At 39.1% G+C, this 11,147-nt stretch overlaps 1 protein-coding gene across 1 annotated transcript in view; it reads left to right on the top strand.

Moving 5' to 3' along the window:
- The first annotated feature begins 2,554 nt into the window (after positions 1-2,554).
- LOC142376985 (dynein axonemal heavy chain 8-like) overlaps positions 2,555-11,147 on the top strand; it is a 39,108-nt gene continuing 30,515 nt past the window's right edge. Inside the window, exons 1-21 of the mRNA XM_075460689.1 lie at positions 2,555-2,596; positions 2,680-2,859; positions 3,137-3,221; positions 3,524-3,675; positions 5,929-6,115; positions 6,338-6,501; positions 6,726-6,902; positions 7,390-7,503; positions 7,738-7,845; positions 7,977-8,078; positions 8,192-8,338; positions 8,425-8,622; positions 8,958-9,034; positions 9,139-9,238; positions 9,390-9,509; positions 9,599-9,734; positions 9,846-10,033; positions 10,107-10,187; positions 10,369-10,485; positions 10,627-10,746; positions 10,955-11,039. Coding sequence (XP_075316804.1) covers positions 2,555-2,596; positions 2,680-2,859; positions 3,137-3,221; positions 3,524-3,675; positions 5,929-6,115; positions 6,338-6,501; positions 6,726-6,902; positions 7,390-7,503; positions 7,738-7,845; positions 7,977-8,078; positions 8,192-8,338; positions 8,425-8,622; positions 8,958-9,034; positions 9,139-9,238; positions 9,390-9,509; positions 9,599-9,734; positions 9,846-10,033; positions 10,107-10,187; positions 10,369-10,485; positions 10,627-10,746; positions 10,955-11,039 — 2,680 coding nt within the window. The remainder of the gene's footprint in view (positions 2,597-2,679; positions 2,860-3,136; positions 3,222-3,523; positions 3,676-5,928; positions 6,116-6,337; positions 6,502-6,725; positions 6,903-7,389; positions 7,504-7,737; positions 7,846-7,976; positions 8,079-8,191; positions 8,339-8,424; positions 8,623-8,957; positions 9,035-9,138; positions 9,239-9,389; positions 9,510-9,598; positions 9,735-9,845; positions 10,034-10,106; positions 10,188-10,368; positions 10,486-10,626; positions 10,747-10,954; positions 11,040-11,147) is intronic.

Raw genomic sequence — 11,147 nt, 5'->3', positions numbered from 1 at the left:
ATCACATCTGGCCCATGATTCTGTGCAAGCATCGCTTGGAGGCTGTGTTCCAGATCAGCAGGGCAGTGTTTGAGTTCAATGTTACCTTTGCTTCAACATTAATCTCACACATTAGAGTGACTGGCTGTCAGCCCGTGACATGTCTTTCATGGATTAACAGTGTTACTGGAACGATTCTTTGTTCCTACTAATGCTGTGAGCAAGGTATCGAGGGAGCTATCAAACAGCAGATAATTAACTCAGGGGCCGACCGAGTTAGTAATAGAATGATGAATTATTCAGTATTTGTAGGCTCTCTCTCCTCATATTGCAGGCAACACAATAGTCACTGAGAGTCATACTCACTGAAAATTAGAAATTCATTTTTGTATACTGCACTGTATAAATACACTCAGCAGAATGACTCAACTATTTGAATAGATGTGCCCAAGCAAACAAGCAAGTTCTGTGTTAGGTTTTGTTAAGTTTGTCTTTGTTTTATGCTTATTTGTTTTTGTTTTCATGTTCTTCTTGTCTTCCAGAGTCAGTTCCTTGTATATCTCAGTCTTGCTTTTCTGCTCTCTGCTCCCCCCTCCTGGCCATAGATTCCAACAACAGTTACACACAACCTTTTGTGACACTGAATCAACTTAGTAAATCCTCAAGTGAATGAAACAACACACAAAGCTTTAATATGGGCTATCTTTCAATGTACACTGAGTGCAAGTGCACCATCATTTTTATCAAGACCGAAAGCTCATTAAAGATTGATTTTAGAATTATTTTTCACATCAAAATAACTTTCAGTTTGAGGTTGCTGGTTGTGTGGATGGGAATATGACCAAAAGACACGAGGCTGTGTGCCCTTGAACAGCCTTAAGAGTATGAAGGCTCTGGGAACGCTGCTTTGAGGGTGCTGATTCTTATGTCTATTTTGAAACAAGACTACAAAGTTGTTGTTGATTTTTCTGCAGAGCAGTTGCGCTAAACCATAGAGTCTATCCATTCAAGAATAAGGGACAGGCTATGTGGGATTTGATAATACCTCTTAAAACTTGGCCTGTCACAGGCCTGTCACAGGCCTGTGTAAGGAGAAGGTCAAATTGTGACGGAAGACATTTTGCCGAGTTTGGTACCTAGAAATATGTATCTCTTTGTCCTCAAAGGCTATGCACTAGTTGCCCCCCCCCCCCCCCCCCCCGTCCAATAAATACACTCACTTTACACCAGGGGTCGGCAATTAAGTTTGGACCTGGGCCAATTTTTTTCTGACAATGGTATTACGGGCCATGGCCATGTTTTTCTATTGTGGATTTACATAAATGCATTTCATTTTTTTTAATTTAAAACATTTTTTTCTTCTATACACTGTTATTAGGCTGAATGTTGCATCTCCTGGCATCTCTCATGAAACAGGCGATAAAACATGAGGTTTGAAAAATATCTTTCAAAAATCATATTTCAAAAATTCCATCTTGCGGGCCAGATATAATTGATGGCGGGCCACTAATTGCCTACCCCTGCTTTACACTGACAATGGAAGGACTTCAGCCAGAGGGTTCTTCAGGTTCACAGCCATAATGACAGATACTAGAGGTCATTCTTGTCTACAACTTTAACTTAAAACAACCCTTTATTCATTCTTTATCATCACATTTATCTATTTATTGTTTTGACTGTGACAATAAAAATTTCATCAGCTGACATTCAAATAAATGTTTTTGTCCCATTACTGTACACCACACTGCGTGTGGTAGCTCTTGACAATCAAAACAAAACTTTACTGTGAACAAAATTTGGGTAATGGCTCAGGAAAAAAAAAAATCTTGGACATATACTTGTAATTCTTAAGCAACCCATTAAAAACAGAGTGTGAGAGCTAATTATTAAAACGTTAGCTCATCCAACAGTCCTACGTCATCCACGCGCCAACGGTCGTGACATCTCAACGTTTAAAAGGAAGTTAAAAAAAACAAAACCAAAAAAACGGTTAAATAAACGTTTGGAATCAGTAGCAGTTCTCAACGGCTGGAGAAAAATATTTCCATGGTCCAATAATTCAGAAACTCAGAAACGACACAAGAAGAAAAGCTGAACATTGGAAGCTACAAATACGTCGGATGATAAAGTTTCGGTAAGAGCAGAATATCAAACTTGAAAAAGTGAATGAACAAACAACATAAACTGAGACGTAACGGTTGAGCTAACATACCTTATCAGCTAGAAAGAAAAATAATTAGCGTTTATTCATGCTCAAATTGATCAGGAACCTCACCAAAGTAAGTTTAAATAATATAGAAACACAATAAAAACATTTTTTTGTAATTACCTGCTCCTTTGAATTTGAAGGAATTACTTTTAAAAATGTTTGAAACATGGATCAGATGTTGCACATCCAGCGCTTAGGAACTGAGGACACTGTTGATGTCACTGTATGCATTTTATTTACTGAATTACAGGAAAAAGTTGATAAATCAACAACATTAGTGGCTAATAGTGTTTTCTCAGAGGGAATAAAGGGAACCGTTGAGTATTACGGCTTAAGGGGTGATTCTCCCTTCCAGACATCGTTATGATGGACACACCCAATCCAAAAGCAAACAAGTGTGTGTCTCAGGTAAGTTTCAGTTGTTTCTTTTTAGAATTAAAGCAGCCCATTTGATTCAGCTTATTCGTTGAGATACAGCTCTAGTTACGTAGAGCAAATACACTTCTACACTATTTACGACTCTTGTCTTCCTTCAGGCCAAACATAAGCAGGCAAGAGAAGAGAGGAAAAAGCTGCTCACCCCTGCACACAAGTACATGATTGACATCCTGGCTGACCGGCTGTCTTTGGCACCAACAGAGGTGGAGGAATTTGTTTTGGATTCTCCTTCAGTAAGTTCCTCCTCAGTGTGACTCCAAACTGGTACTAATGCTATCAAAAGCAGAAATATCTCACCAACACAAATCAGAAGTCAGGTGATCAGCTGAGGTTTTGTGGGATTGATGCATAACGCGTTATTTTTGTGGCTTTTTCTTCAGTTTGGTGTGATGCTTTCTAAACGTTTCGTTCCAAGGTTATGTTTTGTTTTTGGTTGTTTTATACTTGCATCGTAATATGATGCAATGATTAATAATGTTTTTGTGTTCTTCCTTTTTTCTTGCTGACTAGCTGCTCGCTTTTGATCATTTCTTCGCCTCGGGGGGCAGCAAAACCATTTCGTTTGTGTATCAGGAGTCCGAAGTCCCAGGAATAGGTATGAAGAAATCTGGAAAGTCTTCAATTGGAAAGACTGTCCATGCTTATTTTCATTGAAATTTTTTCCGTTTGACAGCTGTTATGCCGGGTTTTATATACTAGTATTTTTTTTTAAGTAAAATAGGAAAAACGTCCTATTTTCGAAAAACTGAAATACCGATAGATGATACAATTTTAGGGAAAGTCTTCTAATCAAATTTGATTGATTATCTTGCATGATAAAGACCCAGATATTCCACACAACATTATGAACTGGAATGTTTTTTCATCTCTTACAAAACCATTTGGATTTGATTTCAGAATGTGGGCGCGTATATCCTGGACCAAGCAAAGGGGGCAAAGCAATGAGGCTGTTTTTAGCCAATTTAGCAAAAACGTGCCTCACAGGGATCTGCTGCTCCTTCACACGGACCAGAGTGGACATTCCTGTGAACCCAGAAAACATACACGAGGTAAGGTCAAAGGTGGCGTGTCTCAGTAATTGTTAAGTATTTATTCTTGTGTTATGTGTCATATCAAAAGATGTAATCACTTTATAGAAAAGCTTTTGTTTCAGCTTATTCTTTATCACTACTCTATACAAACTTGATGATTAAAGTGTTACCCTTGCTTCTGGAAACTTTATTGAACAAGACAAAAGATAAAAATGGCACAGCTACGTCTTAGCTTAGCATCTTCCTTAAACCTCCGGGTTCCCTCCCTGAGCAGCTCACCTCATGGCAGTGTGTGTAGCAACGTATTACATCACAATAATAACATTGTTACAGCTGTCACGTCCAGTTATTGTCATACAAAGAGAATCTCTAATAAAAAAGTTAATTCACTAATAAACACTGTTTATACACAAGCCATTTAGGATGGCGAAGTGATCTTTGATAATGCACAATGTTCTTAAAGGGGAACTCCGGGGCATTTGAAGCGTGTTTCCATTGCTAGAGGTTGTCAAATAATGATAGTATGACACAGAGAGGTGCGTATCTGCGCTCCCTGTGTGGAGATTGCTCTGTCCGCACGGCATGTCATGCGAGGCTAATACGTGGTGGCTAAGGGGCAAGCGCTAACCCTTCCACGTAAAACAACAACTTGCACACTGCAGAAACGTCACACCACTTTATAACCCATCCGACAATAAAGTCACAAGCCTTACCATCAAAACCATATGCATGGTTCTCACATTACTGGCATGGGGAGGTTACAAAACAACTTTATAAACAGCATGTAACTCACCGGCTGGTTGTAGGCTCAGTAATATTGTTGTAATGTTTTAAATACTTGAACGCAGTTTTTCTAGAGAATATAATTGTTTTGTATATGGGATTATTCTCCATCGACTCTTTTGGGCTTTCACATGCGCGAGCCTACAACCAGCCGGTGAGTTACATGCTGTTTATAAAGTTTTTTTGTAACGTCCCCATGCCAGTAATGTGAGAACCATGCATATGGTTTTGATGGTAAGGCTTGTGACTTTATTGTCGGATGGGTTATAAAGAGGTGTGACGTTTCTGCAGTGTGCAAGTTGTTGTTTTACGTGGAAGGGTTAGCGCTTGCCCCTTAGCCACCACGTATTAGCCTCGCATGACATGCTGTGCGGACAGAGCAATCTCCACACAGGGAGCGCAGATACGCACCTCTCTGTGTCATACTATCATTATTTGACAACCTCTAGCAATGGAAACACGCTTCAAATGCCCCGGAGTTCCCCTTTAAAGTTATTCATTTGTTGGTCTTTTTAACCTAAGGATTAAAACCAAACATATTTTACTTTACTAAGGTTATGTTAGGAGTTTAATGCATTATTAGCAGTTAGCTAATGTTATGTGCTCCACAACGTTATTTGATGACTATGTTAAACTAACGCGAGCAGTAAAACCTCCACAGACAAACACCCCACCGTACAAAAAATGGCTGTTTACTGAGGAGCCTTTGATCTACGGAAACACCGTTTACAGAGTAACGACTCACCGACATGGTGTGCTGTGTTGGCTTCAAACTTGTTTCTCGTCTTGAGCGTGGGAGGGGGCGTCTTATGTAAAAAGATGGCGGACTTTGATGTGGACGGTCTACTTGTTTTTACAAATGCATGCATCTCCTTGTGATTCTTCTTTTTTGTTGCCCTCCTCTTCTCTACCTTTTTCCTGGATAAGATCTGTGAAGCGCTGAGAATATATTAAGTCTAGTTGAGTGTATACATGCAGGATGGATTCGACTCCCAACTGCATTATCTGCGTATATTAGTCTGGCTTTGAGAAGTTTGATTTCATTCCCTTGGACTGACACGTTTACATTCATTTTTAGTCTGCTCTGGTTTTTCCTGTTGCCCAGATGTGAGGTGTGAGCTGCTGTGCGTTTTGGCCGCTGGTTTATAATCTGAACGTTTCTTTTTTCAACCTCTGTGGGGTCAATTCATATGAATTTACAGAGCTGATTGCTTGTTACTTTTTCAAATGAAGTGGTTTATGTTCTTTACGTGATTTACAGAAATCACGCTCTCTATATTTGTGTACTCTGCTATCTCAACCAGATGCATTATCAGGTACCAAAGTTTGGCACAGCTGATGTAATGTCAGTCAGTAGTTCGAAGCAAGAGCACATTTTCATGAGAACCCTAACATCTCAAACCAAATCATGTTTCTCCCTCACAGTTGAAATGTTTTCTGCTTCGGATTTCATTAAGTGATGGGTTGTCTTTTCTTGATGCCTTGCAGGAAATCTTTTTCTCAATGATTGATGCCAGGGATGGCCTCCTGAAAGGAATAAGGGATTCCTACGATGCACTGCTTCCAGCCCTTACTACAGGACAGAACTGGGGAGCTGTAGACAAGTCTAGACATGGAGCAAAACTTAAAAAGAACTTCTTCTATTCCTTTAAACATTTTTTGAACTCTTTAGATGGTAAGAATGTTTCACATTTATTGCCAACTGAATGTGAATAAGTTATTGGAGGGTGGCTCTTTAGAAAGATTGTAACTTTAAGCTCCATCTCTCGGGCAAATCTTACTCAACTGATTTAAAACCATCTTATGTTGAAGTACACAATAACAAGCAATACTGTAACCAAAAGATGGTTTGTAACCAGTACTGATGATTTTGTACTTTGTCTTATTTATACTTCAGATATCCAGAGGAGCAATGAGAGCGTCGTTCATCTGAAAACAGTCACAGATATTGACTTGTCTAAACTGGCCTGTCTGGATGATATGAAAGCTGCGGCTGCCAACTTTGACATGGTGCAACGGCTGGAAGAAATTCTGATGCAATGGTGCAAACAAATCGAGCAGGTTGGTAGATTTCAGAGTTTATATTTGATCCAACAACCTTAATTTGTGCTGTTAAATGCTAAAAATGAATTTGCGATGACTGTGATAGGCACAAAGCTCATTGGTTAGAGATGGTGACATCAGGCCAAGATGGATTAGATAGTTATGGAAGATTGGGAATATGATAGGATTGCTCAGACAGCAAAGCTTAATGGTGATGTTGGTGATGTATCCATTGTCATCAGGTCCTGATGGAGAGTGATTTGTTGAGGAAAGAGGATGATTCTGCCGGACCACTGAGTGAGTTAGAACACTGGAAACGAATGTCTTTACAGTACAACTCTATCATCGATCACATCAAAAGCCCAGAGTGTAAGGCGGTGGTGATGGTGCTCCATCTCAACCATTCCAAAATAATGAAGGTACGGACACAAGTGTTCAATGTACACAGAGTAATACCAAAGCTATTGAACATTTTCACTTTGTATCAGTTTTAGTGTATGTAGTTAAGGTTTGCTGCATGTAAAGAGAAATTAAAAACAGTCTGTGATACATAAATCATGACAAATGCCTGAAAATTGCAATGTAGAAGATATCGACGTTGGATAGCTTGCAATGATCATGGATTCAGTGTTCACTGCATGTAGGTGATCTTCACAGATGTATGAAAAAAATAGTTTTTGGAAATGATTATTTGTTAACACAGTACAGTATGTAGCCGTTCTGCATTAAGATGATGCTGAGTAGGCACTGTTTCATTTCACTGGAAAGTGTTGGTGTCACATCTGAGCCTAGTCCTGAATTATTTCATGTATTCTGATAAAATCCTATGCTAAGATCATTTGTGAATGACTAGATTTATTAAATCAATCAATGGATTCCTATTAACGCAGTCTTGTACCCGTGCAGGTGTGGCGGGATCTCGACACGAGGATAACATATCGTGTCAATGAGGCAAAAGACAATTTCAAATTCTTGTCAACACTTGAGAAAGTCTTACATCCTCTGTACAACAGTGACCCCGTATGTACATTTAACAGTTTGATTCTAATGAATAGTTTGTGTTTGGTAACACTGAATTAATATGTCCTTATTACATTGTTTTGTACTATCCAGGCGGCCATTATTTAGACAACTTATATACATTTTTTTTAACAAAGAATTAGTAAAAAGTTTGGAAGTTTGGCAAACTTAAGTGTAGAAATAGATGATAATTCATCTTCATTGACCCTCCTAAATCCTGAAATGTGATTTCAGGTTTCCATGACAGAAAATGTGCCGAAGGTCATCAGTGCCATTCACATGATTTACCGTGTTTCACTATATTACAATACAAGCGAAAAGATGTCTGCGCTGCTTGTCAAAGTAAGTGAAGTGTGTTCAGTTTCTGAAATATTTAAGTTGTCACCGGAAAACATAACTTTCATGAGAAGACGCAGTGCAAGGATCCAGCTCCCTTTGTAAAACTGTAGCCACACAACTGACCACTTTTCCAGATCACAAATCAGATGGTCACAGCATGCAGATCCTACATTACTGACGATGGCAGTTGTCTTATATGGGATCAAGATGCTGAAAAACTCATCAGAAAAATGCAGGTGACTGAAGCTGATATTACTAAACATTTGGGTTATTATTACCAAGGCTTAAGATTACACATTTTGACATCAGTAGACTGTAGCTGTCATCATGTTTCTTTTATCTTTGGCAGGTCTGTACATGCTTATATCAGGAGTATCAGACCTGTTTCCAGAAAAAAAAGGTACAAGTAATGGAAGAAACTGGGAAAACATTCCTTGAGGTTTCAGAGATGCAGATTTTTTGCAAGTTTGAGAGCTTCTGCAAGCAACTTGAAAAGGTGTTGTCTTTGTTCATTCTCTTAAATCTCCATCCCACTTCTATCATAAGGCCTTGCAATGTGACGACGAATATTGTCTTTTGTAGATCAAGAAAATAATCACAGTGTTCAAGACATTTGAATCTCTTGAAAAGTCAAACATTGAAGGCATTGAGAAATCAGCCAGACAATTCCACACTGTGTCCATGAATCTGAAAAGGAAGAAGTATGACATGTTGTCCCCGAGGACGACTGAATTTGAAACTGATTTTGTGAAGTTCATGGCTCAAATGAGCCACATTGAGGTAAGTGTAATCTACAGCTTGTACCCAAATGTTGGTTCAAGCTCATTTTTTCAGGAAGCCTCAACCAGATGAAGATCTTTAGTGAAAGTTGGGAACAGGTTCATACGTGCAACATCACAGCAACACTCATTTACTCCAAACAGCCGTTGCATTCACACATGGCCACACTTAAAAGAATTACACGTTTAGGAACAGAAAGAAGGACTAGTAAGATTGTAGAATCTCTGAGGAATGAGGATCTACTGCTTGTATCGACACAGCTTGAAGCTGAAAAAAGAAAATAATATTGACGTTGTATTCTCAGAGTATCCCCACAATCTTGTCCTTTTCCACAGAGTCAGCTCCAGGCATTTATGTGTTCGTACTTCTCAAACATCATCTCATCTCAGCAAGCTCTTTGCCTGCTACAGCGGTCAGTACAATTTGCAGAATTTGGAAGTATGACATGAAGACTCTATTCTAACTGTGGCATTAAAAGGAAAAAATAGAAGCAATCTATGAAATTTGTTTTGATAGTTTTCAGAAGCTGAACCTTCCCTGTCTTGCAACTCACATTTCCAACATTTTGGGTGTTATTCTTCAGCACTTTGCTTCAGAGGTGGAGTTTGTGAAAAAGGTATTCAGTTTGCTTGGGCTTAGATACCAAACAATAAACCTTATTAAACGTATTAAGCTGAAAGAAATCTTCAGATGAGTGAAACATTTAGAATTGAAAATGGAACAAAACTGTTAATGATTTTAGTATGTTTTGTAAACTTCATTTGCAGGTCTTTGACAATCAGAAGGATGACATTCCATTATCCAGAAATATGCCACCAGTGGCTGGCAGGATTGGTTGGGTCAGACACCTCTATAAAAAGATAGAGGAGCCGATATTGTACATGAAAGTGAGACACAGTTTCTATCAGCAAAACAACTTTACAGTTATACTTCACAGTGACATTTTAACGACGATCAAATCTCCCTTCCTTTGCAGGAAAACTCGGACATCCTATGTAGTCCCGTGGGACAAGATGTGGTCAGAATGTACAATGGGACTGCAGCTATGTTGGTCGACTTTGAGCTTCTTCAACACGAAACGTGGATGGAGAAAGTTTCCAAACTAGATCACGGTTGGTTCTCTTGTTCTGATGTCATAATTTGACACTAATGGCAGAAAACAGCCCCTGTCGATTCCATTATTGCACACTGTTAAAACGAGCTTTCTCTGTTCCGTATAACAGTCTTGAACATTACCCTGCTGGTTCGCCACCCAAATACTGGAAAATTAGTCGTCAACTTTGACCCTAAAATAACCGAAGTCATTCGGGAGGCTAAGTGTTTGTTGAAAATGGGGCATAAGGTTCCAACGCAGGCTTCGCTTCTTATCAAGATGGAAAGCAAAATAAATGCCCATCACCTCAGACTAAAGGTAAACCGGGATTTACATTTTTTTTACGGGATTGTTTAACTTAAGAGAATTTGACCTGTATGCCTTTTTATAGACCATTCTGGAAGATTTTGAATCCACTTGTGAGAGCATACCCGCAGACTTCAACAGTTTGATGGCTTCAAAAATAAAAAACGTAAGCTTTTCATACCGTGTGTACGGCAGGTGGTCCGTCTTCTTTAGTGGGAAATTGTTACTTGATGAATGTGAACCCTGCTGTAGGCAGTGGGAATGGGTTTTGCCGATTTGAGAAATGTCTCGAGCAGACGTGTCCTGAAGAGCTTTTGATTGTAATTCTACATCCTTAAAATGTCCAGGTGGAATCTGCACTTCGACACGGTTCGGTGCTGCTGACCTGGTCTTCCCTCCTCCTGGACAAGTTCTTTCAAAATGTTGAAACTGCTCTGTCTGAGCTCCAAAATCTTGTAAAAAAGGTTTGTTGATGAATAAAAATTCTACTGATACTGAAAAGTATCAACATCAGGTTAAATGTCACATTGTTCAGATATGTTTGGGTTGGTGTGACAGCTCTCTTGGACAAAAGCCACGCTTCTAGATGCCACTTTCTTTTTCAGGTGCAGGATATTTGTAAGATACAAATTGATGATGTCCTCAAAGACATGTCTGAGACTGTTCTGATAGAGCTCCCAGAAGGCCGTGCATCTTTGCTGCAGCAGCTGGTTGACCACAATAAGGCATGACCATCTTATTTTTATTCTCCATATCCATTAATGGAAGTTAAAGTGTTTTTCATCCATTACGTGAGTTTGAAACAATCATTACTTTGTCAAAGAGCAAAGGCTCGATGTCGTGGTTTGAGTAAACTTTTGAGTTTTCCAATGAACTCTGAATTCTGTTTCATTGAAACGCTCGTAGTGCAACTATTCCTCTTTTGTTTTTCAGAACCGTTGTAAGGAGTGGGCAAAGACACTGGATTACAAATGCAGTTATGTTAAAGGAGCTGTTATGGAGTTGGGTAATGTGTTAAGTGCTATTTATGAACCAAAAGGCACCAAGATTGTGGAGGAACCTGTTCAAGGTGTGTAGCACAAATGTAAATGACTTTTCTTTTCGTATAATTAGCATCTCAGCTTTT

Source organism: Odontesthes bonariensis, chromosome 3, assembly GCF_027942865.1.
Source record: "Odontesthes bonariensis isolate fOdoBon6 chromosome 3, fOdoBon6.hap1, whole genome shotgun sequence".
NCBI lineage: Eukaryota > Metazoa > Chordata > Actinopteri > Atheriniformes > Atherinopsidae > Odontesthes > Odontesthes bonariensis.
The sequence above is the reverse complement of the archived record's forward strand: the minus strand, read 5'-3'. Positions and strand labels throughout refer to the sequence as shown.